This window comes from Martes martes, assembly GCF_963455335.1.
Source record: "Martes martes genome assembly, chromosome: 7".
Lineage (NCBI taxonomy): Eukaryota > Metazoa > Chordata > Mammalia > Carnivora > Mustelidae > Martes > Martes martes.
In genome coordinates, this window is record NC_137894.1 from 105,006,869 (window position 1) to 105,034,867 (window position 27,999).

Sequence of the window (27,999 nt, forward strand, 5' to 3'; positions counted from 1 at the left end):
GGAAGGGCGAGGGGGCGGGGCTTCGGGGTGGTCGCCCGGGTTACCAGGAGGCGGAGCCGCCGAGGCTGCTGTGGGCCGGATGTCCCGGCGCTGCTGCGGTGGCAGCTGATCCCGGAGCTCCTTCGGGGAGACCTGCAAGCGGCCAATGGGTGAGTGGTCCCCGAGGGGTCGGGAAGCGTTTGTCTTAGTCCCTGTCTCTTCCCCACGGTGGCGACTTTGGGCTCTTCCCCCGCGGGCGGCCTGCGGGTGTGCGAGAGGTCGCTTCGGTCCCTTTTAGTCCCTTTGTTTAGCATTCGTGAGGGTCGACTTCAAAATTTAAAGCGCGGGCGTTAGTAAGGCCGACAGCCAGTAAGGGAAGGGGAAGCTCTTCGCTGCTGAAGTCGCCCGCTTGAGCATCAGGCGTTAAGTTTATAGGGCGCTTCCCAAAAAGGACAAGACCGTTGGGGGTGGGGGGAGGGAATCTTAATATTTTAGCCACCCTCCAGTGAAGGGAAACGGGAGGGGATATCGAACGGACACCGGGAGCCGTGGTTTTGGTGGGACCATGATGAGCTGTTTTCAGTTTATCATGGTGGTTTTCGGGCCTTGGGTTTTGAGAATTTCAGGTTATTCATATTCAGACGTATTTACTAAAAACCTACTAGATGCAAAACACATGTGGAAGAAGCCTCCAGTTCTTTAACTTCTGTCTTCTCAAAAACTCTGAAACCGTTTATTTTTGTCTGTTAGTGCTTTAGGGCATAGTGATTACAATTGATTAAGAATTAAATGCCAAATAAGGTGAAGAAGCCCATGGATTAAAAAAAAAAACAGGAATTTGGCAAAAGTGAAAATATTAAACTTGAAACATTTTAGTTTGTGCTATTTCTATTGTTTCTCAGCAGCACAAGGAGAAAGAAAGCAAAAGTCCACTTGAATTTGAAAGGAGAAAGGGCATTGTGGACTAAGCAGTCTCTATTGTGAATTCATGAAGAATTTGAGAAATTATTCAATAGTGAAAGGAAGGAAAAAGTCTTCTCTATCTTCAGGATCTTCCAGCTGGACTAAAAATTAAGTTTACATGAGACAGATTAACAGAAAAAAAAGTTTTATGTGTTCATGGAGGCCTAGTTATGAAACTTGAGACCTAAAGAAATGACCAAGGCAGGCAGTTCTTTATACATTCTCAACAAAGAGGCAATAAATTTGTGAGGAATTTACTGGAAAAGGAAAACAGGTGTTTGGGCTAAGGTAGTAGATTAGCAAAAAAGTAACAAGGTTTATTTCTGCAGCTTTTTTGACTTTAAAGTCATTATCACTGTTAATAAGGATATCTTTTTACTGCTTTCAGGGAGGCAGAAGAGGTGTGAATGTCCTTACCCCTGTTGTTTCTTAAGTAACTTTTATTTAAAATAATCAGTATTCCAAAGTGGTTCATTTTGGGAGCGTGCCCTTGGTCCCTACAATAGTCACAAAATGCACAATTTTCCAAATTAATTCACATTTGACCACAGTTTCAGATTTATTCTCCTCTAAGCTGTAGGTTCTTTGAGGGCAGGGACTCTTGTTATGTTGCTCTGTGGCTCTTTAAGAACTTCCTAGCTAGGGAATCTGATACTTAATGCACGTTTATTGAATAAATGAATCAGTGAACGAAGGAAATCAGATGTCTCTGTCGAAAAAAAAAAAAGACACGTTTAATAATTTCTTGTTGATGAGGCCAAAGACAAATCTGTAGGCCCTGTGGTATTTTTTTTTTGTGAAGAAAAGCTGCTTTTTATTTTGTCAAAGCCTTGAGAGCAGGGGGTTGATTTTAAGGTATATATCACTATCCCAGATGCTGATCAGAGCCCCAGTGACAACCTTGATGAAATTTTCACCTGTCCTCAACAAACATGACAAAAGTTAGGACAATGTTGTAAGCTTTTTCTTAAGGTGAATTTATTTACTTTAAAGGCCTGGCCTTTATTTTGAAATTACATCTTTTCTGCTTTTCTGGTATTAAAATGTGTTCTATTAAGAACGAAGGTGATAGTGTGTGTGTGTCTTTGTGTATGTGTGCATGTTCTGACTGGGCAAAAATAAGGGGTGGTGATCCTCTGTTAGCTTTCTAATTAAAAAGTGGAAATGCAAAAGTCTAGTCCATCTAATCAAGGGGGACTAGCTGCTGGAGTCACTGGAGACATACCAGGTTAAGCTTTGAATTCTGGGGATAGATCCCACTCTGCTGGTTGATGGCTCTTAACCATAAGCAATAGCATTAACAACAAGGTTTCAATATAACTTTCTGCAGTGACAAAGTGTAAAAGGGGAATTTTAGATTTTAAAAGTGAGTGCATCAAGACTTTTGTTAATCTGTATCATTTTTAACAACTGTGTTGAGATATTTCTGCCAGGTGTTTCAACTGTTATTACATTATTTTATAATCACAAAAGATGTTACTTTACTGGCATTTGTTTTTAAAAAGCTGTCGATATTCAACCAGCATGCCTTGGACTTTACTGTGGGAAGACCCTATTATTTAAAAATGGTTCAACTGAAATATATGGAGAATGTGGGGTAAGTCTTAATTAACATTTCGATGTTGTTTCGTTGCTAAAATCTTTTTTGAAATATTTTGAAATATTTTCACTTGTAGAATATCTTTTTTCTTCATTATACTCAATTTATAGAACTATGACACATTAATAAAATTCTTATTTGTGTTGTCATATTAATTGTAATACATCTTTCTTGACAGTCTCAATTAACATTTTTTTAAAACATTTTATAATTTTATAGTAATTTCTAATACTTATTAATGCTATAGTGCAGTGACTTGGGCAGTAAGTTAACATTAAAACTCCAGAATTTTTCTCTAATTATTTTTATGTAGTGTTATTAACTAAGTTTGTCATTTAGTGTTAGTCAGCTGTTTTAGTAACTTAGTAAAAGGAATCTTTTAAAAGAGTGTTATACAGATACATCAAATACAATGTAGATGTATTTTACATATGCACTTTCTTTTTTATTTCTAAAAGATGCACATGTATACATGTTTAAACTGAAATGGGATGTCTTTATAGAATGACTTTGGGATATTAAGATAAATCCCTAAAATAATATCTGTACAAAAAATATTGTTCTTATGTTATAGGTGTGTCCAAGAGGACAGAGAACAAATGCACAGAAATACTGTCAGCCATGCACAGAGTCTCCAGAACTTTATGATTGGCTGTATCTTGGATTTATGGCTATGCTTCCCCTTGTTTTACATTGGTTCTTCATCGAATGGTACTCAGGGAAAAAGAGGTTAGCACTTTCTATGAATGTATCTGGATGGACTGATGTTGGAATAATGATCATTTAGAAGACCTTATTAAATAATTGTGGTGAACCTGTTTTTGCTCTATATTCTGATGACTTTTGACTGTGGCAAGAAAACTTAAGGATAGAGCATGTCTCAGGAATTATAAAGGGAAATATCCTTTGTTTTACTCTAAATGATAAGGAAGGAATTTTTTTTCATTTCTCAATTATAATCTCTATGGGTTTTCTATAAAGAATTGGTTATGATTATAAACTGTATTGTTGGAGAACAAATGCTTTGTGATTTAACTTAATACTAGTAATCTAGTATAATATTAAGATAATATAGCTGCAACCTAATTATGAAAACTGATACTAAAACATTAAAATCAACAAGCATTTATTGAGCCCTGTGTTTTATGGTTAGATGATTGGGGAGGAGGTACAGAAAAAACTGATGTGGTTTATAATAATAAACTTCTCTAATTTTGTAGAGAAGACAAATGCATATGCAACTAATTATAAATCAGTTTTAAAAGTGTATAAACAAAAAAAAAAAGCATAAACGTGTTATGAGGGATGCCTGGGTGGCTCAGTGGTTAGATGTCCAACTCTTGGTTTTGGCTCAGGTCATGATCTCAGGTCATGGGATCCAGGCCTGTGTAGGCTCTATGCTCAGGGGGGAGTCTGCTTGAGATTCTCTCCCTCAGCACCCCCTCAGCTTGCATGCACTCAGGCTCCCTCTCTCTCTCTTACATAAATAGATACATCTTTAAAAAAAAAAAAAAAGCATTATAACCAAAATCACAAAGAATGGAAGGGATGAATTGTGCCTGGTGTGATCTGAAAGACTTCAAAAAAACATTTTAGGCAGAGGAAATAGCATGAACAGTGGCATGGCGGTGTGAAATGTGTGCTGCGCTGCAGGTGGGACTGGAAGTAGTTTGGGGTGGTCAGAGTGTGGATTGCACATCAAAGGTAATAAATAGGAGAGTGGGAGAAACAGGTTGAGGCCAGAATGTGAAGGTATGTTTGTCTGTCTGTGAGAAAGACTGTGCACTCGTGCAAGCAGAGGAAGGAGCAGAAGGGCAGGGACAAGTGGACCCTGCACTGAGCATGGAGCTTGGTGTGGGGCTCCGTTCCAGGACCCTGAGCATGACCTGAGCTGACACTGAGTCAGTCGCCTAACTGACTGAGCCTCCCAGGCACCCCCTGAATGGGAAGGTTCTTTGGTGAGGATGTGAAGTTTATACTGGGAATGAGGAGCCAAATTAGTACATTCATGCCCTACCGGCCTTTAGTTCCTCCAACTTCTCAGCATCTTTCCTGCTTTTGGTCCTTTCTCTTTCGCCAGCTCTTCTCTGCCTCAGATGCTCTCTTGTCCCTCTGACTGCAGCTTTTTACCTAGTTGCCTTTTCCTTCAGATTTCAGTTGAAATTACACCCAATTGTAGAGACCTTCCCAGACCCAATTTAAAGTAGGTCTGCCCCCCTTATTTCTTTTTTTTAATAGTATTCTTCATTTTATTGTTTTTGTTTTGTATTTATTAGTCAACACAATGTATAGTTATATTTGTTTCCTCCTATCTCCCAACTGGAAGTCCACGAGGGCAGTGGCCATCTCTGTTCTCCATGGAATTTCCAGAGACCAGCACAGCTGCTGGCACATAACAGATGCTCATTTAGTATCTGCTGCGTGGATGATTTATTGGTGAAGGTTTTGGTTTATACATCACTGGCTGTATATTTTAGGAAGGTAACTTCTATAGAGAGTAGATGAAAGGCGAGGTATATTAGAAGGCTGTTTGCAAGAAGTAGGGATGACCAGACTCCAGTAGTGGGAATGGGAATGGGAAGGGTGGGCAGACACAATTAGAATTAGTAGTTTTCTGGATCCCACCTAATAAATCCACGCTGATTACTTATATTGGAAAAGTATTGGTTCTTTTTCAGATGGATCCGTAAAAAAAGTTTTTTAAAAAGTACCTCTCATCTTGCTTTTAATTTCTGTTCTAGAATGATGAGAGACGAGGGCAAGAGAGGAGACATGATAAACTGAAAGCTGAAGTGGAGTAATTGCTCAGCTAGTTGGTTGGAACGTCTCAGCCATAAGCAGGGAAGATTCAAATGCATTTGAATTAAAACATCAGATATGTTTTGAGGGAGAGTCTTGGAGCAGAGTGTGGGGTTGGGTTTGAGGGTAGAGCAGAGGAGTGATTAGTTCTCAGGCAGGAAAGCAGGTGTGTTTAAAAAGAAGGAGTTTGCATAACTTAGGTATGCTTTGCCTAGGAAATTGACAGCAAAGGACACCAGAGCCATCTCTTGCATTTTCCAGAGATGTTGCCCTTATGATCAAGGAAGTAGAGGCCTAGCTGAGACTAGCCCAGTGTTTCTCAAGCTTTTATTCATTGTCACTTCCTTAAATAAGGAGCCTTTTCAGATACTTTTTTCCTAATTTCACCTACGCCCATGAAATTTTAATATCATCATTGTCTATGTTGTGTATGCACCTATGTGCTATATATAACAAATGTAAAATTATTTTATCCCCAAGAACCAATTTTTGCCCTCTTAGGAGTGAAATCACCCCTTGGGAATGCATTGGCCAGACTCTCATCAAAACTTTCCTTTCTGGTACTCTTGCTTTCCCCAGAGTATAGTGTTAAATTTGTTTTTCTTTAGGGCCAGGGCAAAGACAAGCAGAATTACATATTTTTATGCAGTGTGGTCAGAAGCTGTGCTGCTTATGTGATTTGTTTTTATATAATTTATAACTTTTAGAATGTATTGAGCAGTCACTAGGGATGTTTGCAGTGTGCCAGATGCTGTGCTGCATTGCAGGATTCAGAGAGGACTGAAATGTGGCTGCTCCCAGTCCGGTGAATGAGATAGACAAGCCATCATAGTATTTGTGAGATTCTGTAATAGAGGTTTATGCAGAGTTTTAAGGCTGGCATGAAGAAGAAAGAACTTAATTTTTCCTTCTCAGAGTAAGGCGGTGTCACAGAAAAAACTGACTTTAAGCTGGACTTTGCAAAGTGAGTAGATTTTGATAGAAATTGAGGAAAAAGTCTATCAGCAAGAAGAAGATGTGCCAAAGTACGGAGGCAGAAAAGCACACAGTATAATGAAGAGGTGAGAGCTGAGGGTCCTGTGAGAGATAGGGACTAATTGAGACCAGGGTAGAGAGTTGAGTCTACAGGAATCATAGGAAGTATTCATAAGACCTGGGGATAACTTCCAGAACTGATCTTGAAGGATGCACAACTTGCCAGATGGGTGAGTGAATCATGCCCACGTGTGTGGAGGTGTGAGGAGAAAAGGAATGTAGCGTGGCCGGGAGGGGTGGAAAACAATGCTGGTAAGGGGTATTTTTCGTGAAAGACAGATGGAACTCAACGAGTAGTCTACCAAGGGGAGTTTTAGAATCCCAGTTTTGTTTTGTAAAGATCGTGTGGTTGACTGCAGACAGATTGAAAGGGGCACAATGAGAAGAGACAAGTAAGGTTACTAAAGCAATAGCAAGAAATGATGAGGTTGGGATGTTGCTTCTAAAAATATGAATTCTACAATGAAGCAAAATATTAGATTATATTATGTGAAATTATAAATGTTTGTTTACATATGCACTCTTTCCATCTGTGTAAAATCATGCAGGAGTTCTTCCTACAATATGGGCTCATTAGGAGCTCCAAGTGACCCTCCTGTGGGAAATAACTGAAGTTTGGAAAAGACACACTATTTAAGACCTTGCTGGTTTCACTGGAGGCAGGGAAGATCTCCAAGAATCCATTTTTAGAAAACACAAGCCAGGGACCCCTGGGTGGCTCAGTGGGTTAAGCCTCTGCCTTCGGCTCGGGTCGTGATCCCAGGGTCCTGGGATCGAGCCCCACATTGGGCTCTCTGCTCTGCGGGGAGCCTGCTTCTCCCTCTCTCTGCCTGCCTCTCTGCCTGCTTGTGATCTCTGTCAAAAAAGTAAATAAGATCGTTTTAAAAAAAAAAAAAAAGAGAAGAGAACACAAGTCAGCCTTAAGCTGGGGCCCAAGTGACAAAGCAGACAGTAGGAATGGGAGCATTGCCTTTGGTTTATTGCTGACCACAGCAGGTCCTGAATCTGAGGCAGCCGGTGTGAAGCCTACACTCTCAAGAGGCTGGAGCCCAAGGTAGTGGTGGGCATGACTGCCGGTGAAAGCAACAGATCCTCTTTGCTGGAAGGCTTCCCGCATCCTTAGTTTAGGCCCTAAGACTCTTACTCATTAATATCTGTGAATGACCTCATACTCCGTGATAACCAAATAAAATCAGCACTGTGACTGAGAGTGGGTAAACTTAACAGACAGTATAGGTGTGCTTCCAAAGGACTGCAGATAATGGACTGTAGGCTACCTTGTAGTGCTTAAAGAAATAGAGGATACAGCCCCGAAGACCTCCAAGAGTCAACAAGAGGTTATTGGGAATGAACAAACAGGTTGGTTTAAAAAACAAAAGGAACTTCTAGAAATGAAATTTTAAAAATGGTAGGTCAATCAGCAGATTGAACAGTTGAAGACAGAATTAGTGAATTAGGAAATACATTGGGACATTGGGAGATGGAGAGAAGTGAGTTGGGGGAGAAGTCGGAGGGGGAGACAAACCATGAGAGACTGGCATGAGACAAACTGAGGGTTTTGGTGGGGTGGGAATTGGGTGAGCCTGGTGGTGGGTATTGTGGAGGGCACGTATTGCATGGAGCACTGGGTGTGGTGCACAAACAATGAATTTTGGAACACTGAAAAAAATAAAATTTAAAAAGTAATGCAGAGAGAAAAGGAGTTAGAAAATTTGAAATATATTAAGAGAAATGGAGCATAGAATGAGAAGCTGTAGTGTGTGTTTATAGTGTGTAGTGTGTGTTTATAATCCCTGTGGGAATCCATCTAGGTTCAGTTAAACATTCAGACTACCAGAGGTAGACAACCCTAGGTCATACCAAGAACCAGTCTTGCCCAGAAGGAACACAGCTTGCCTACAGGGCAGCGTCAGCTTTTGAAGCAGTTGAGTTCAGCTGCAGGAAGATAAAGTCCACAGTGAGTGGGTGTGGGAGTCCAGGTTTAAGGTCTTATGCCCTAAAGGAACCATTCTTTCTGAAACCTCTCCATAAGTTTAGCTTCCAGAGCCCTGCAGGGGACATGCCAATTACAAGAATTGCTGAACTCAAGAAGGCCACACCATGGTGTCCCATCAGATATTTATTGCTTATTTATAGTTCTCCCCAGTCCCGATACAGTTTACCAATCAAGGAGTTGTTCGTATCCTAAACAGTGTTACCTGGCAATAAAGTTGACATGTTACCCTTACCAGGCTCCCAGAGGAACTGAGCTAGTTAACTGAAAGTCAGAGTCTCCTGTGCAGAGGAAAAGTTTTATTAACTCTTTGTACATAGTTTCTAATCAGAGTCTTCAGAAAAAATAGAGAAAATGAAGGAGAGTCAATATTTAAAGATACATTAGCTTCAGAGTTTACAGATGTAGTGAAAAACAGATTTGCAAAATTGCTCCTGGGGAAGCAAAACACATTCTAAGCAGAAGAAATAAGAAATTCATACCTGTTCACGTAATTACCCTGCAGACCACCAAAAATAAGAGACCACATGGTGCTCTGGTCAGTAGCCCTCTTTGTGCTGACAGCTGACATCTACTCCAGCCGTACAGGCTGTTTTGAACACTGCAGCCCAGTCAAGCCTCTAGATGAGTGCATCCCAGATTGGTTTCACGTGGAACAGATAGGACTGCACAGGTGAGCCCAGTCAGATCACAGATTAGTGAGAAATAATGAATGGTGGTTGTCAAACCACTAAATTTGGGTTTGCTATGCAGTGATAGATAAACATTGTTCAGATAGAAAACTCAAAAGCATCTGTAGACTAGATAATAGAAATGGTAAGAGAGTTTAGTAAAGAGGCTGGCTGTAAGATAAATATACAGGATCTTTTATCTCCCTATATTTCATTTATAGTACCATGGTATTGTGAGATAGCTAAGACTGAGGTAGCTAAGCTACATTGGATTCATATTGTGGAACATGACAAGCTAATTCTAAAATCTATATGGAAGTCCAAAGGCCCAAGAATGACCAAGACCACTGAAGAAGTAGAAGAATGTATGTAATATCAAGAATGATTGTCATATTCTTTTGTCTCAGGAATAAAATTGGACCCCAGGAACAAAATACAGAACCTAAAAACAGACCAGTAATCTCTGAAACTTGTATGGCAGAAGTGGCGTGGTGGGTTGGGGGGTTGGGGGGTAGGAGGGACAGTAAACTACTCAGTAATGTGCTGCTGCTGGGACAGATGGGATACCCAAGTGAGAAAATCTAGTCACACCCTACTTTAGATTATACACAGAAATCTATTCTAGGTGAGTGAAAGACTTAAATGTGAAAAGCAAAACCTTAAAACCTAGAAGAAAATGTAGGTTAATATTTTTCTTGGAATAAGGATTTCTCAGACTATTAAAATGCTAACCAGAAATTTAAAAATTGATAAAGTAAATTCTATTAAAATTTAGAACATCTGTTTATAAATATCACAAGAAAGTGAAAATTCAACCTATAAACTGAGAGGAAGCCATTGACAACATACTTAAAAAAGCAAATGTGGATAAATGATGGAATGGGCACGCAGTAGAATATTATATAGCAGTGAAAATGACTGAACTTTAGCTATAAGCAATGCCATGGATGAATCTTGGAAATGTAATTTTGAATGAAAAAAAAATCTCAAGACAAATATCACTTTAATAGTGCTTAAAAATAATGAAAACTTGGGGTGCCTGGGGAGCTCAGTTGGTTAAGCATCCAATTCTTGATTTCGGCTCAGGCCATGATCTCAGGGTCGTGAGGTTGAGCCCTGCGTCAGGCTCAACCTGTGTCCATGCTTAGCAGGAAGTCTGCTTGAGATTCTTTTTGCCTCTCCCCACTCTCTCTTTCAAATAAATTAATCTTTTTTTAAAAAATAAGCAAAATTAGACAGATTATGAAACATAATCTAATTGGAATAAAAACTTCAGAAAAAGTGATAAAGACAATTTAGTATAATGGTTACCTCTTTGGGGAGAGCCAGGAGTGGAGTTTGAGGAAAGAACAGAGGTAAATGTAGGTTAATGTTCTAGTTACTAGGTTAGATGATGAGCTTATAGTGTTTATTATTACACTTTATAACTAATATATATTACATATAATCTTTTATGTGCTTTTGATATTTAAGATCATTTAAAATGCGTAGATACTAAAACATTCTTAACAGTTTGGCAGGGCACTAAAGATACTTTCTGCTCTTCTGTACATTTAGATAGTACTGGCACCGTGTTATCTGGGATGCGTATCCCTTTTTAGTATAGATGGTTAAACTCTTCTCAAGTGGTTTTTATGTTTGACTTTTCTTAACCTATTTAGAAATTTTAGCTTCAGGATTTATCAGTTAAAATATCCTTTTAGAACCTGTATTTTGAAACATACAGTTTTCTTAAAAGCCATTAAAATCCTGAAAAGTTTCCAGTAATTGTGCTGCTTTTGCTTTCCTAGTTCCAGCGCACTTTTCCAGCATGTCACTGCGCTATTTGAATGCACCATGGCAGCTCTTACCACCTTACTTGTGAGCGACCCCGTCGGTGTCCTTTACATCCGCTCTTGCAGAGTCCTGATGCTCTCGGATTGGTACACTATGCTTTACAACCCGAGTCCCGACTACATCACCACGGTGCACTGCACACATGAAGCCGTTTACCCACTGTAAGTATTTTCACAGACCGAAGATCACTTAGAAAATGACAACTATAGATTTTATTCATTTCAATAGGTTGAGTATTGAAGAATGGCTTCCAGGAACTGGGAGATATGCAGAGATTATTTTCTTCTCTTGAAGGATACACAGTCTAATAGATGGGAATAGAAATACATTTTGGTATAATACATGTTTTTATGTTGGTATTGAAGTGTATATAAGCATTTCTAAAATAAGCGGTATTTGTTTCTTTAAAAGGGATTTATAAGGAAATCATGATATGCAACAGAGAAGCAATGTCTGACATAGAGGAAAGAGTATGGGTTTTAGGACTAAAAATAAGCTTGAGTTTGAATCCTGAGCTGCTGTGGTAACATGATTGTGTTAAGAGCCTCTCATAACCTCCATTTTCCCATTGGTAAAAATGGGAATAATGGTACCTTATAAGGCGATTGTGAGGATTAAGTAAGTCTGCATATATCAGATACTATGTGCAGTGCTTACATACAGGAAGCACTTAATAAAGTAGTAGCTGGCATTGTAGTTAGGGTGCTTGGGTTAGTGGTGTTTTTGGTTTTGTTTTTGTTTTTTTCCACAACTAATGTTTATAATTTCCATGAGAATGTTTTGTCTTAAAAATACCAAATTTGGGGCACCTGGGTGGCTCAGTCGATTAAGCGGCTGCCTTCAGCTCAGGTCATGATCCCAGGGTCCTAGAATTGAGCCCTGCATCGGGCCTCCCTGCTCAGTAGGGGGTCTGCTTTTCCAAATCCCTCTGCCTGTCGCTCTGCCTACTTGTGCTCTCTATCTGCCAAATAAATCTTTAAAAAAAAAATACCAAATTCATAAGATTCTGTATAATACTGTCCTAGACTACTTCGTTTTTAGAATTTCTCCTCGTGTTCATTTTGATGTGTTTTTCTTGGTAAAGGTGTAATAAAGAGCCTGGTATTGACATTCTCATATAGCAAGTTACCATTACATAATATGCTCAAGAAAATAGTCCTCTGTGTACAGTTTCTTAAGAGTACTAAGTGTGAAAAACACATTCACATATGTAAAAGGGTAATTAAAAAAAAAAAGTTCTAGATACAGAGGTATGAACATCTTTCCACCTGCCTACCATTAAGCCCTGTAAGTTACTTATATCCTGTATATATGCCATCTGTCCCTGTATATACATATAATTTACATCTAAGACTATATATAAACGACTGATAATGTGTTCTTGGTTGGTGTCCTAGAGCTATAACTCTCAGCTTCAATTATTCTCTTCTCATATACTATCCAGGGGACTGCAGGACTTAACCAGCTCCTATTTAGAGAGCTTAAAAAGGGAATCAGATATCGTATATAACCATTTTATTTAAAAAAAAAATCAGACTCACCTGCTGGTCACATATATAAATGTTTTTTATACTGTCTATAAAGCGCATATAGTAGAAAAGTCACCAAATACTAAGATTAGAACAGAGATGGCAAATAGGTGCTCTCAGTCCTCATTCTGCGGCCACAACCTTACTCAACTTCATTGATCGGGATATGTTCACCATCTTTGAGTTAATTAGGTGTTTTTTTTTCTCAGCAGCTTTTCCAGTAGTCACTGTGCAGTGGCCTGCCTTGTTTTATTAATCATACACAACAGTGGTTTTTGAAAATTAAGAGAAGATTTTATGTTATCAACACTGGGTTTATTCATATTTACTTTACATATTATTTACTGGAGCTAGACTTTTCAAAAAGCAGCAGAACTACCCAGGGCACCTGGCTGGCTCAGTCAGAAGAGCATGCAACTCTTGATTTCAGGGTTGTGAGTTCAAGCCCCAGGTGGGGCATAGAGATTACTAAAAAAAACTTAAAAAACAAACAAACAAAAAACTACAGGACTACCAAAAGTTATAGAAATTTTTTTTCTTTTGTGAGTCAACAAAAAGTGATGGCATAAAATTATCATTGGAACACTATTACATTGACTAATGGAGGTTATTTTCTCCATTGGCGTATATATAGCCTAGTTCCTTGCAAATTGAGAAATACCAGGATACGTTACTCTAATTGTAGTTTTGAGGGGAACTTGATTAGATGAGACTCAGGAAAGCATGTAAATTTCTATTATTAGAAACTTACTATAAAAATGTTTACTTTACTGAAACCTTATGAATTAATAGGTTGACTTAATACACTTTTTAAATCTTTTTTACCATCTTTGATTTTAAATTGATCAGTAGGTATTTTAAAACTTATTTTCAGTGTTGTGATTCCTTGTTCTATTTTACAGATACACCATTGTATTTATCTATTATGCATTCTGCTTGGTATTGATGATGCTGCTCCGACCACTTCTGGTAAAGAAGATTGCCTGTGGGTTAGGAAAGTCTGATCGATTTAAAAGTATTTATGCTGCACTTTACTTCTTCCCAATTTTAACTGTGCTTCAGGCAGTTGGCGGAGGCCTTTTATGTAAGTTTGATGGGTCAAGTCAATGAAATATATTTATTTTTATGTGTGATAAACTATTTTCTCTAAGTATAATTTTGGATCTTTTTCTTCAAAATAGTTTTTTTAATCCTTGAAAATACATATATTTGCTAAAACATAATCAGTCTTATAAAAATGTAAAAAAATGGGCTTCTTGGAATGGAATGTTCTCAGACTAATCAAAGCTGATTTCTATTTAAAGAATACTTTGAATCTGAAGCTTTGAACCTAAGTAGGAATATTTTTAAAACCTGAGTAAAGATTAAAAAACAAGAACTTGTTTTTACATATAATATATAGAAACTACTGTTGATAATATATACTAACATATATTATCATTAAGTTATGTCTTCAGATTTGTTTTGTTTTTTTTTTTATGTCTTCAGTTTTCGAGTTCCTTTATCAAAGCCTTTTAGGTACAATAAAAGAATCCTCAGTGTATTCTTTATTTTAATATAGCTATTCATTTATTCAGTAACTACGTAGACTGAATTGTGACTCAGAAGATAAGAAAAAGTTGGTGTTAAAGGACTGACATACTGGTAGGAAAGCTATAAGTAGCGGAGAGAATGTAGTATAGTACTTACTTGAATATGTGACATTGAATATTGCAGGGCTGTTAGATGCCATCTTTTATATGAATGCTACCGGGTTACAGAGGACAAGGCTTCTGGCCTAAAAGAGCTAGGCAAGATTGGCATCATAATGTAGCATGGTAATGAATTTGGTTCTGGAGGAGGGTGGCACTGTGAAGGTGAGGCCAAGGGAAGAGGAAACTGGAGACTAGTCAGAGGTCTGTTATCCCTCATATTCTAGTTTACTGATACATTGTTTCAGTTGGCCTACATAATATTTGAAAATGTATAGTTCCTTCTAGCTCCTACCATTCCCTATTTTCTTAGATTTGCCCCACTTCCCTTATTCACCTGCTTGGCTGGCCTCTGGAGGTGTTTGAGGTTGCTGTTCTTGCTCTTGGGAATAGAGACCTACTCTTTAAGGATTTTAGACAGCAGAGTGACATACCTAGGTTTGCATTTTGGATAGAGAACTTGGTAGCAGTATGGAGGATGGATTGGCAGGGGAGGAGGACCTGGAGGATCAGGTAAGACGTTACTGCAGCTAACCAAGTCTGACTGTCTGGCCTGAAGTAGAGAAACACCGGAAATGGAGAGTATTTTGAAGATAGAGTTAACTAAACTAGGTAACTGATTAAATACACGGGTGAGGGAATAGGAAAATATTGATAGAGTAGCTTTCTGACTTAGTAACTGGTGAATAGAGCAACAGAAGCAGTTATTAGAAGAAGCAAATAAAATAGGTTGACGAGAAGTGAATCTGGTTTTAGCTGTTCATGGAGTATTCACTAAAATATAGGTAATTATTTACACCAGTCTGGCACTTAGGAGAGCTGTCTAGGTGGGAAGGACTTAGGAATTGTCAGTCTGCACCCTGTGTCCTAGGCTACAAGTGGTGCTGTTGTGTAGAACCTCTTGAGGGGAAAAGCTGTGCAAAGTGGGCCAGGGTTTGGGAAGTTAACCCAGAGAGACTGCCAGACCCCATTGCTTGATATACTGTAGCTGCCGATGTTGCAAAATGCTTTGTCCCACATAGAACATCAGATCATTTTGTTAACAAGCCTCTGCTCAAAACACATTCATTGTGAGGATCAAGGAGTTAGTGTTCATTTGCACTAAATGTAAATGTATGCAGTCTGCTGAGAGTAGTCAGAGGATATCATACCAACTTGTAATTTTATGATATTGGAAAAAAAAAGTAAATAGATAATCTTGGTTTGTTGGGGTATCTTAGTCACTTCAGACTGCTATAAAAGTACCATAGACGAGGTGGCTTGCAAATAACAAATTTTTTTCTCACAGTCCTGGAGAATGGGAAGTCCAAGAGCAGGGCACCAGCAGATTTGGTGTCTGGATAAGAGCCCACAGTGTCCTCATGTGGCAGAAGTCGGGGGGTGGAGGGCTCTCTTATGTAAGGGCACTACTTTCATTCACAAGGGCTCTGCCCTCATGTCCTGATCACTTCCCAAAGGCCCCACCTCCAAATCCCAACACATCGCAAGTTTAGGATTTCAGCAGGAGAATTTTGGGGCACACAAACATTCTGTTCATAACAAGGAAATAGAGATGTCTGAGCAAAGTAGAGCAGCAAGCAGCTTCTGGTAGCTTGAGATACCTGGGTCTAGGGAGAGAGACCCTGGAGGTATTAGGAAGAGATCTGTGACAAATTTTACCTTCTTGGAATTATTATTGAAGCCAGTTTTTAAGTATGATCTGCATCCGAACCACTAGGGGAACTAAAATGCAGATTCTCAGGCCTTACCCTTGGGCCTAGTTACTCAAAATCTCAAATTATTTTACACCCTAGAGTGAGAACCATGCCTGAGCCCAAAGACCACCCTCTACTACCCACAAGTTTAGGCCTTGTTAGAAACTTCCTTTCCCTCTTTTTAAACATAGATGACTTTTTACTACTCAGTCTTAAATTTGTAGCATTAGCAATATTGTTTATAAATTAAATGAGGTTTCTTTTGAATGGTTGGTTAAGGACCTAATCGCTGTTTGTGAAGTAAAAGATGGTAAATGTCAAATAAGGCATTCAGTTATTTAGTAAGTTGGAATTGGGCCTGTATAGATAAGCCAGAGTTTCTGGCTTCTGCTTTCTGAATTAACATTTGAAATTTTTCCAAATGGGTTCCACTGCGATGTAGAATGATTAGTGGTTTCATAAATTGAACTTCTTTTAAAATAATTATATGAAAAAATAATTCATGATTTTATTCTCAATTTGTTCATTTGTTTTAGTGTGCTATAAATTGAAAACATTTTAAGAGAAAATAGTGTTTTATAAGGAAAAGTTTTGCTTGAAGTAGAAATATCTAGAATTTTGACATAAAGAACACTGAATGATCCATTTGTCCTTTGAAGTTTATTGACACTGAACTTTTCTAAAGAGTTATTAAAACTCTATAGCTCTTCTCAACCAGTGTCCCCCATCTGGACCACAAAACAAAATTATTTGAGTAATTACTTTCTCAGTCCTCCCAAGTTTGGTACATACTAGTGTTCTAGAAGCACAGATAGAAGTTAATTCTTTACATTCAATGTGTGCCTCAAGGTAGGGTCTTCAAAGCTGGACCAAGGATAGTTTTACATTTTTAAAATTACAATTTACAATTTAAAATACAATTTACAATTTTAAAATTAAAAGAAAAATAATAATTCTTAACATGTGAAAATTATGTGAAATTTGGATTTTATTACCCCTAAAGTTTTGTTGGAACATAGCCACACCCATTCATTTCTGGATTGTCTGGCTGTACCCACTGCAGCAGAGATTTGGGTGGTGGAGACAATCACTGTGTGGCCCACAAAGCCAAAAATATTTACTATCTGGCCCTTTACAGAAAGATTGCTGACCCCTGCCTTAGGGCATTAGGACTTAAGTCTCTCACAGGACTGGTTGAGAAAGTTTTCACTATGAGGAGAATTATGCTGTTTGAATTTTTTTGATGGTTTATTCAGAAAATTTATTTAATTTTCAACATAATACCACTGTTTATTTTTTTCAGATTATGCCTTCCCATACATTATATTAGTATTATCTTTGGTTACTCTGGCTGTGTACATGTCAGCTTCTGAAATAGAGGTAGGAAATCTTTTTTTCCTTTGTTAAAGGTTTTTTTGATTGATTGTTTTTTAATTTAACAACTGAATAGGAGAATAGTACATATGATATGGTACAGCTGATTGATTTAGGAATGGCTATTTGATGGCACTCAGTAGCTGTTAGCATGTTAAGTTTATGAAAGATTGTATATTGGACTGTATTTGCTTGGGAAATTCATGCAGTGGTAGACTCAACTATCCAGCATGTTGGAGAAAAAACAATCATATCACATAACTTACGAACATAGAAAATGTTTAATTATTAAAATGTTGAAAGTTATTAATACTGTTTTGAAGGAAACATGAAATGCTTTATTGTATGTAGAACTAATTTTACACTGTATTTTACATTGGCAACACTGACAGTCATCAGTGATTATATACATTTTGTACTCAATTTTCTTCCCAACTTTATTGATCATGGATGTTTTATACTTTTGCACTCTAATATTTTGGTGATTTGGAAATAATGTCATAGTCACATTAGTTTTGACCCTGTTCCTGTTTTGTGATCTCCGTCTTCTGCCTCTTTTTAGTATTTCGGTGGAAGGCCACTGTTAGAACTCTTTGATTTATTCCTTTAACTTGAAAGGAATAAAAGTGTTGCTTGCTAATCTAGTGCCTTGTCACAGTCTTCAGGTGCTGTACTACTGTTGGTAAGGTGTGTGATTTCTCAAAATTCTTTCGTAAATAAGTTCAACCCAGGGGAAGTAAGTTGTTATCTACTTTGGAGTCATTGCTGTTGCTCCTTTTTCTTTTACATTAGTGGAAGAGTGAGAGGGAATGACTTTCAGCCAGAATAATAGTAGAGGAACTAGACAGAATATTTTTATGGTGATTTACATCTTTTCTTTTGTATACTATCTCCATTTCTGCTTTGTAATCCTTAATCAACAATACAACATATTTAAAGAAGATAAGCAGATTCATTTTTGAGGGAGAAATGATTGATACTTCAATAAAATGAAGTTTTTGAATTTTTGTTTGTTATCTATAACTACTATGGATAGTTAAACTAGCTTGAAACTGATCTCTCTGCTCTAGGAATCTCTCCTATGTAAAATGTTCATGTACTTCAAGTAGCACTTTGTAATGAATCAGAAATAGGGACCTGAATCAGGAAAAGAAAATCTAGTTCTAGGTGAGTTAATGAGTCATTTAATAAGAGAGAGTTGGTAACCTTCTGCAAATTACATTTTAGTGTGTTTATTAGCACCTTTAGATATTACTTTTATAATCACTTATTCCCTCTAATTTCTACATACTAGAAAGCTGTTCAAAGATTAAAGGAAATCAGGCTGTTCACATGTCATTTGTGCTCCTTTTTAATTATCCAGGCAGCAGACTCCAAGAATACTAAGAGTGAGGAAGTTGGATATATATACCTCCTCCTTCCTGCCTATAAGACTCAGCTACAGTGGATCAGGGCAGGAAGAAGGCACATCATGTGGAGTTCCCTTCTGGTTCATATCTCTCAGAAGAAACTGTAGTGTTTCCAGGGTTGAATGGTGGTGTGGACTAGAATTGAGAGACATGGGCTTCTGTTTTGGTGCTGCCCCTGATTGTTTATTATGGCTGTCAGAAGCCTCAGTTTCCTCATCTGTAAAGTGCAGTGATTAGATCGAGTGATTTCTTGGGTCCTTTTTAGGTCAAACATTGTGTGGTTCTGAGATTATTGTGTGGAAACAGTACATTTTATTTTTATTGAAGTATTAATATCAGTGTTATGTTAGTTTCAAGTGTAGAATATAATCAGCAATTCTGTACATTACTCTATGCTCACGATTTGTGTACTCTTAATCCCTTTTCACCTACCTCCCCTCTCATAATCACCAGTTTGTTCTCTGTATTTGAGTCCTTCTTCTTTTGTTTTTTTTCCCTTTTTATCCTTTGTTTCTTAAATTCCACATTATGAGTGAAATCATATGGTATTTGTCTTTCTCTGATTGACAGATTCACTTAGCAATATACCTTCTAGGTCTATCCATATTGTTGCAAATGGCAAGATCTCATCCTTTCTTATGGCTAAGTAATATCCCATTGTTTATGTGTACCACACCTTTATCCATTCATCTGTCTATGGACACTTGGGTTGCTTCCATCATCTTGGCTATGTAAATAATGCTGTAATAAACTTGGAAGTGCACATATCTTTCAGATTAGTGTTTTCATTTTCTTTGGGTAAATACCCAGTAGTGGATTTTGGTAAATCTATTTTTAATTTTTTGAGGAACCTCCATACTGTTTTCCACAATGGCTACACCAGTTGGCATTCCCGGTGCACAAGGGTCCTTTTTCTCCACATCTTGACCAACGTGTGTTTCTTGTGTTCTTGATTTTAGCTACTCTGACAAGTCTAAGGTGATATCTCATTATAGTTTTGATTTGCATTTCCCTGGTGATTAGTGATGTTGACCATCTTTTCCTATGTCTGTTGGCCATCTCTAAGTCTTTCTTGGGAAAACTGTCCAAGTCCTCTGCCCATTTTTTTAAATCAGATTAAATTAAGTTGAGTTGTAGAAGTTATAGGATATACAGATGTTGAGTGTTGGGTGTTGAGTTGAAGTTATAGGATATACAGATATATGCGTATCTGTATTAATTTATATACACACACACACACACACACATATGTAAAATATACATCCATATTAATCCCTTATCAAATATATCACTTGCAAATATCTTCTCCCCTTCATTAGATTGCCTTTTGGTTTGTTGATGGTTTCCTTCACTATGTAACAGCTTTTTATTTTGGTGTAGTCCCAATGCTTTGCTTTTGCTTGTTTCCCTTGCCTGAGGAGACCTAGGTAGCCATTGTCAAATTACTGCCTATTTTGTTCTAGGAATTTTATGGTTTCAGTTCTCATATTTAGGCCTTTAATCTATTTAGAGTTTATTTTTGTGTATGGGTAAGAAAGTGGTCCGGCTTCATTCCTTTGCATGTAGGTGCACAGTTTTCACAGCGCCATTTATTGAAGAGACTGTCTTTTCCCCATTGTGTATACTCTTGCCTCCCTTGTTCTAGATTATTACTGTATGCATGGGTTTATCTCAGGGCTTTCTCTTCTGTTCCGTTGATCTATGTGTCTCTTTCTGTGCCAGTACCTTACTGCTTTGATTACTGCAGCTTTGTAGTATATCTTGAAATCTGGGATTGTCCTAACTCCAGCTTTGTTTTTCTTTCTCGAGATTGCTTTGGCCATTTAGGATTTTTTTGTGGTTCCAAACAAATTTTACGATTATTCTACTTCTGTAGAAAATGTTGTTGCTATTTTGATAGGGATGGTATTACATCTGTAGATTTCTTTGGGTGGTATAAACATTTTAGCACGGGTCTTCCAGTTCATGAGCATGGAATTTCCATTTGTTTGTGTCACCTTCAGTTTCTCTCATCAGTGTTTTATAATTTTCAGAGTACAGGTCTTCCGCTTCCTTGGTGTATTTTGTTTGTTTGTTTTGATGATGATGTTGTTTAAAGATTTTATTCATTCATTTGACAGAGAGACAGTGAGAGAGGGAACATAAGTAGGGGGAGTGGGAGAGGGAGAAGCAGGCTCCCCGTTGAGCAGAGAGCCCAATGCAGGGTTTGGTCCCAGTACCCTGGGATCATGACCTGAGCCAAGGGCAGACCCTTAACGACTGAACTACCCAGGTGCCTCTCGCTTCCTTGGTTTAGTTTATTCCTAGATGTTTTATTATTCTTGTACAATGTAAATAGGATTGTTTAATTCTGCTACTTTGTTATTAGTGTATAGAAATTCAACAGATTTCTGTTCATTAATTTTGTACCCTGCAACTTCATTGAATTCATTTATCAGTTCTGGTAGTTTTTTGGTGGAGTCTTTAGGGTTTTCTATATATAGTATCGTGTAATCTGCAAATTGTGGAAGTTTTACTTCTTCCTTACCAATTTGAATGTCTTTTGTTTTGTTGTTTTTTCTCGTTTCTGTGGCTAGAACTTCTACTATTCTGTTGAAGTGGTGACAGTGAACGTCCTTTCCTTGTTCCTGATCTTAGAGGAAGAGCCTTTGGTTTTTCACCATTTAGTAAGATATTAGCTGTGAGGTTTTTATATACGGCCTTTACTATGTTGAGGTTCCTTTCCTCTAGACCTACTGTGTTGAGAGGTTTTTATCACAAACAGATGTTGTGCTTTGTCAGAAGCCTTTTCTGCATCTTAGATAATGCTATGATTTTTATCCTTTCTCTCATTAACGTGATGTATCATATTGATTTGCCAATATTAAACCACCCTTGCAACCTGGAATAAAACCCACTTGATTGTGGAGAATAATTTTTTTAGTGTATTGTTCCATTTGGTTTACCAATATTTTGTTTAAGATTTTTGCATCTATGTTCATCAGAGATACTGGCCTGTAGTTTCCCCCTTTTTTGTGGTGTTCTTATTTGATTTTGTTACTAGGGTAATGCTGGCCTTGTAGAATAAATTTGGAAGCTTTCCTTCCTTTTCTATTTTTTGGAATAGATTGAGAAGAATGGGTATTAATTCTTTTTTAAATGTCTGATAGAATTCACCTGTGATGCCATCTGGTCTTGGACTTTATTTTGTTGGGATTACTGATTTGTTTTGATTATTGATTCCATTCCATTAATAATAATTGGTCTGTTTAAGTTTTCTGTTTCTTCCTGATTCACTTTTGAGAGGTTATATGCTTCTAGGAATGTATCCATTTCTTTGAAGTTGTCCGATTTATTGGCATGTAATTTTTCATAATATTCCCTTAACATCCTTTGTATTTCTGTGGTGTCCGTCATTTCTTCTCCTTTTCTGGTTTTGAGACCTTTTTTTCTTGCTGAGTCTGGCTAAAGGTTTATCAATTTTGTTGACCATCAGAGAGCCAGCTCGTGTTTCACTGATCTGTTCAATTTTCTCTTTCTTTCCTTTTCTTTTTCTTCCTTCCTTCCTTCCTTTCTTTCTTTTGCCTCTATTTCATTTACGTCTGCTCTAATCTTTATTATTTTCTTCCTTCTACTCGCTTTGGGCTTTGTTCTTTCTCTAGGTCCTTTAGCGGTAAGATTACTTTGTTTGAGATGTTTATTTCTTGAGGTAGGCCTCTGTTGCTATAATCTTTCCTCTTAGAACAGCTTTTTCTGCATCTGAAAGATAACTGAACCATTGGAGTTTTCATTTGTCTCATGTATTTTTTTATTTCCTCTTTGGTGTCTTGGTTGACCCATTAATCATTTAGTAACATGTTATTTAGCCTCCCTGTATTTGTGTTCTTTCTAGACTTTTTCTTGTGATTTCTAGTTTCATCCCTTTGTGGTTGGAAAAGATGCATGATATGATTTTGATCTTTTTAAGTTTGTTGAGACTTGTTTTGTGGCCTAACACATGATCCATTCTGGAAAAGATCCCATGCACACTTGAAAAGAATGTGTAATCCACTGTTTCTGGATGGAATGTTTGAATATATCATTTAGGTCCATCTGGTCTGATGTCATTCATAGCCATTGTTTTCCTTTTTGATTTGTCTGAATAATGTATCCATTGATGAAAGTGGAATATTGAAGTCCCCAACAATTATTGTATTACTGTTAGTTTCTTCCTATCTGTTAATAGTTGCTTTATGTATTAGGTGCTCCCTTTTTGGGTGCATAGATATTTATAGTTGTTCTATCCTCTTGTTGAATTGTTCCCTTTATAATTATGTAGTTATCTCTTGGTACACTCCTTGTTTTAAAGTCTATTTTGTCCCATATAAGTATTGCTAACCCAACTATCTTCTAACTTCTGTTTGCGTGATGTGTTTTTCTGTCCCTTCACTTTCAGTCTTGCATGTGTGTTTAGGTCTGAAGAAAGTCTATTAAAGGCAGCACTTAGATGGATTTTGCTTTTGTTTTTTTATCCATTCCATACCCTATGTCTTTTGATTGTAGCATTTAGTCCATTTATACTCAAAGTAATTATTGATAGGTATGTACTTATTGCCATTGCTACTTGTTTTACTGTTATTTTTGTAGTTCTCTGCTCCTCTTTTTTTCTCTTTCCTGTGGTTTGATGCCGTTATTGTTATGCTTGGATTCCTTTCTTTTTGTGTGCATTTTATAGGTTTTTGATTTGTGGTTACCATTATGTTCATTTATAACTTCTTACATGTATAGCAGTCTATATTAAGTTGTGGGTCACTTTCGTTTGAACCCATTCTAAAAGCACTAAATTTTTACCCTCCACCCCTGCCATGTTTTATGTATATGATGTCATACTCTATATCCTTTTGTCAGCCCCATGACTGATTTTTATAGATATAATTGATTTTACTGTTTTTACATTTTACTCTCCATAGTGGTTTTGTATTGGTTAATCTTTTATTACATGTTTGCATTTACCAGTGACATTTTTCCCTTTTATAGCTTTCTTACTCCTTATTATGGGTTGTTTTTTTTTTTTTCCACTCAAAGAATTCCCTTTAACATCGCTTGTAAGGCTGGTTTAGTGGTTGGGAAAACTCTTTCTTTCTCTGTCAGTGCTGCATTAACAGTCTTGCTGAATAGACTATTCTTGGTTACAGGTTTTTTTCTTTAACCATTTTGAAAATATTGTGCCATTCCCTTCAGGCCTGCAGAGTTTTTGCTGAAAAAGCACCTGATGTGGCCTTAAGGGGTTTCCTTTATGTGTAATTGCTTTCTTTTCTCTTGCTGCTTATACAATCTCTATTGCTACTTTTGCCATTTTAATTATTGTCTTGGCTTTTGTTAGGTGCTGTCTGTGCTCCCTGCATCTGGATGTCTGTTTTCTTCCCCAGATTAGGGAAGTTTCAGCTTTTATTTCTTCAATCAAATTTTCTGCACCTTTTCTTTCTTTTCCTTCTGGGATCCCTATTATGTGACTATTGTTATGCTTGATGGTGTCACTTAACCTGTTCTCCTTTTTTAATACATTTTTTTGTTTGCTGTTCAGGTTGGCTGCTTTCCATTACACCAGTCTTCCAGATCACTGATCTGTTCTTCTCCCTTCTCTATTGATTCCCTCTAGTGTAATTTTCATTTTAGTTATTAGTTCTTCATTTCCAACTGGTTGTGTTTTATATTTTGTATCTCTTTATTGAAGGTCTCACTGAGATCTTCCACTCAATTATGACCATTACTTTATTAGGCATGTTGCTTATCTTTCCTTTGGGGCTTATTCCTTGGTCTCCTCATTTTGTCTAACTCTGTTTTTTTCCTTTGTATTAGAAAAGTCAGCTGCATCTCCTGATCTTGAAAGTAGTGGCCTTATGAAGAAGGGGTCCCGTGACACAGTGCAGCCATTCACCAGAACCAGGCACTTCAAGGGTCCCTCCTCTGTGGGGTACATGGGCCTTGTTGTTGGGGCTGTATCAGTCCAGTCAGCTGCAGTGGCCTCCTTCATCTGCTCAGGGCATACCAGGCAGGGTTTGGTGCCTGTGCTGTTAAGGTGTCAGTCTGGGGCCACCGAGAGCCTGTAGTTGGGCAGGATTGGCAGTCAGACCAGATGCCTGTCCCCCTTCTGTGTGTTGGGGCTGCAGTTAAATCACTCTCCAGGGTTTACCTCTCCCTTCCCTGTCCCCTGAGAGGTTTTCGCAGGTCAGTGGGCCTAGCAATCACACCAGATGCTTGTCCCCATCTGTCTGTTGCAGCTACCATGGCACTGATCAGCAGGGTACTTCCTCTGCACTTTTGGTTATAAGGGCAGGAGCCACTTTGGAGTGGTGCCATCTCTCCTGGGGTTGCTTGCAGAGTGTGTGGGGGCAGGAGGGACACCTGCTGAGTGAATCTGCAAGAGAACATGGGCTGGGTGTGGTGGTAGCAAGCTATGTGAAGAGTGTTCTGCTGGTTCCTGCAAGTGTCTGGGTATCGAGGTCGGGGAATGTGCTAGCTCTTTTGTTCTTGGATAAGTTTCCTAAAGATCCCTGCCCCTACTGTGAACATTCTGAAATTAGTAAATCTCCTTCACATACACCCGTGGTGCTTTTCAAACTGCTGCTTCTATGCTGTATTTCTGTTAGGTTGTTATGCTGGCTCTTTTTGGTTTTCTTTAAATTCTAGTTAGTTAACCTCTAGTGTAATACTGGTTTCAGGAGTAGAATTTAGCGATTCATCACTTACCTATTATGATGGCTCTTTAATGGCTGGGAATACTCAGTTTCTCTGTTATTTTCTGGCTCTCCTGGAGCTAAGGGCCCCTGATTGCAAAAAAACAAAAACAAAAACCTCTTAAGTAAGGCCCACTGGGGGACTCCTTCTCGCAGTGCTGGACCCCTGTGCCGTGGGGTCTGATCCTTGGGCTTCTTGTGGTTAGTCTCTCTCGGTGCTTGGTTCCTAACCATCACTCCACCCTTCTTACCCTTTTCGATGTTGTCTTCTCTCTACAACTAACTGTGGGAGGTCTTCTGCTGCCAGTCTTTGGGTCATTTTCAGAGTGAGTTGCATTGATATATGTTATCTCAGTGTATCCATGGGGTGAGGAGAGCTCAGGATCTTCCTATTCTGCCATCTTCCCAACAAATAATATATGTTAAATTATAATGTAATAAATTATCTAGCTTATTCAACCCAATAACTTGTATTTGTCTTTTCTTTTACAAAATTATATAGAACTGCTATGATCTTCTGGTGAGAAAGAAAAGACTTATTGTTCTCTTCAGCCACTGGTTACTTCACGCCTATGGAATAATATCCATTTCCAGAGTGGATAAACTCGAGCAGGATTTACCCCTTTTGGCTTTGGTACCCACACCAGCTCTTTTTTACTTGTTCACAGCAAAATTTACTGAGCCTTCACGGATACTTTCCGAAGGAGCCAATGGACACTGAATGTAAAATACCAAAAACCTAAAAAGTGTTCTTAGTAAAAAAAAAATATAAAATGCATTAATACTCTTCTGTTGTACATGGAAGAAAGATTAGGGGTTTTTGGTTTTTTTTTTTCTGTTTTTGACTTACCAGACTTTATGGTTAGAGTTGGAAAATATAAAATGCCGTAGTAGCCTGTTACATTAAATATATACTTTAGCATTCTATGACACTAGGAGCATGTTAGGAAGCACTTGCCTCCTCAACAATTTAGTTATTCTTTAGAGCAAAATCATGTTTCTCTGTATCTTGGTAAGTATAATCTGAAATCCTAAGCATTGGCCTAATTGTGCATGTCTGTTGTATTTCAATTTGTTTTTCAAGTATAATGAATTATAAGGACAAACATACCTTGTGGGTCTGATAGCAAACATGGAAATGAAGATATTGTTTGTTGTTATTTATTTTTACCAATACAGTATTTTGATTATAAAAATAGAGTATAATTTATATAACAAGTTTTCTTTTTATGGGTAGTCTGGTTGAAGACATCTTCTGATGATTGTTTCTGTTAAGAAAAACAATAAAATGCTTAACTACAAAAAATCTCAGATGTTGACATTTAATTGTATTTTGCCTTACTACTTGTGGAAATAATTCAGACTTAAGTAGTCCAAATGAATAAATACATGTATTCATATAGTCCCTTCCTCTTTGGTCTCATTTTTGAAAGGTATATAGACAATGCCATATTTTATTGATTCTGAAACTTTTTTCACATTGTGACATCTCTGAATTAGGATGCATCTTAAAATTGATACCTTCTAAAACTAAATACAGAATATATACAACATATAGTTTTCCTGTGGTTAGTTATTAATAGGTGTGGTGTGAATTTTATGCTCAGAACCCTTTAAGAGATTCGTGTGGGAGCAAAATAAGGTTTTTTGGCACTTAACCTAATAATCTGACCATTTTATCCATATGTATTGTTTAGAAGGTTATTTACCGATCCTGTTTAGTGGGGATTATGCAGGTTTGTTAAACTTAGGACATCCATTGACCATTGCAAAATATGAAAGAAAGTGCACTCACTTGTTTTATAGTTTTGTTTGTGCCTTTGAAATTCACAGCAGTTGTAGCCTTGAAGTTATTTTGTTAGCTTTTCTTTGTTAATGTTTTTCATAGTACATTCAACCACCGGGGGATGGACTTTTTTGATACGGATTTGTTTCTTCTTTTCTGTAAGAGTAAAAATAAAATGCAAAAATTCTGTGCATGTCACACAAGTTTGGGTGGTTATTAGTGTGCATTAAAATTCTAAATTTCCGAAAGAATCCTCAACTGGACAGTTGTATAATCTGGGACGTGGTGTGGCAGGGAAGGGAAGTGTAGGGAGCCATGTGTCTGATTACCAGGACCATATCTGTCCCTCCACATTTGGAGCCATTTTAACAATTATCTTCTCTGATCTCCTATTCTAGCAGAAAAATGTGTGTGCAAGAGGAAAAATCATGCAAGTAATTTTAATTCTTCAAATGCAAAGATTCTCAGGAATACTTAAATAGGTATGTGCATTTTTAATTTGCTTTAAGAACAAGACCAGAACAAATCACATGTTGCTAATGTTACTAAATGATCTGTTAAAACGTGGTTATTAGACATATAAACAAATCATCTTTGTCCTGGCTCACCTTTGTTCAGTTTTTACTTATGTCCTTATAGGGCATTACAACTCTCACTGCTATAGTGCATGGTAATTATTTTGCTAACCAGTGCTGGATAGATAATTTAAAGATCAAAATATTTTGATTAGGGGCGCCTGGGTGGCTCAGGGGGTTAAAGCCTCTGCTTTCAGGGGCACCTGGGTGGCTCAGTGGGTTAAAGCCTCTGCCTTCGGCTCAGGTCAAGATCCCAGGGGCCTGGGATCGAGCCCCACATCGGGCTCTCTGCTCAGCAGGGAGCCTGCTTCCCTTCCTCTCTCTCTCTGCCTGCCTCTCTGTGTACTTGTGATCTCTATCAAATAAATAA

The 27,999-nt window shown here is 37.8% G+C and overlaps 2 protein-coding genes across 3 annotated transcripts in view; one reads left to right on the forward strand and one right to left on the reverse strand.

Annotated features, from left to right (window-relative positions):
- The first annotated feature begins 37 nt into the window (after positions 1-37).
- On the forward strand, positions 38-27,983 carry JKAMP (JNK1/MAPK8 associated membrane protein). 2 transcript variants are annotated; one of them, XM_080808418.1, is made up of 7 exons: positions 38-149; positions 2,448-2,539; positions 3,117-3,271; positions 10,831-11,037; positions 13,308-13,489; positions 17,094-17,170; positions 25,771-27,983. In XM_080808418.1, exons 1-7 carry the CDS (start codon positions 146-148, stop codon positions 25,987-25,989), a joined length of 936 nt encoding a protein of 311 aa, XP_080664544.1. In that variant the 5' UTR covers positions 38-145; the 3' UTR covers positions 25,990-27,983. The 2 variants fall into 2 exon arrangements, with proteins under 2 accessions (XP_080664544.1, XP_080664545.1); XM_080808419.1 differs by having other exon boundaries at positions 2,466-2,539; positions 25,771-26,778.
- The window catches only part of CCDC175 (coiled-coil domain containing 175), a gene marked incomplete at both ends in the record, with an annotated part of 65,330 nt that continues 64,449 nt past the window's right edge, over positions 27,119-27,999 (reverse strand). Inside the window, one exon of the mRNA XM_080808417.1 lies at positions 27,119-27,210. Within this exon, the coding sequence (XP_080664543.1) occupies positions 27,119-27,210 (92 nt within the window). The remainder of the gene's footprint in view (positions 27,211-27,999) is intronic.

Excerpts from the sequence above, each read along its gene's own strand:
- JKAMP (XM_080808418.1), top strand. Across the intron at positions 3,272-10,830 it reads TGGTACTCAGGGAAAAAGAG|TTCCAGCGCACTTTTCCAGC; the intron begins GTTAGCACTTTC and ends TTGCTTTCCTAG. Across the intron at positions 17,171-25,770 it reads TGTCAGCTTCTGAAATAGAG|AACTGCTATGATCTTCTGGT; the intron begins GTAGGAAATCTT and ends AAAATTATATAG.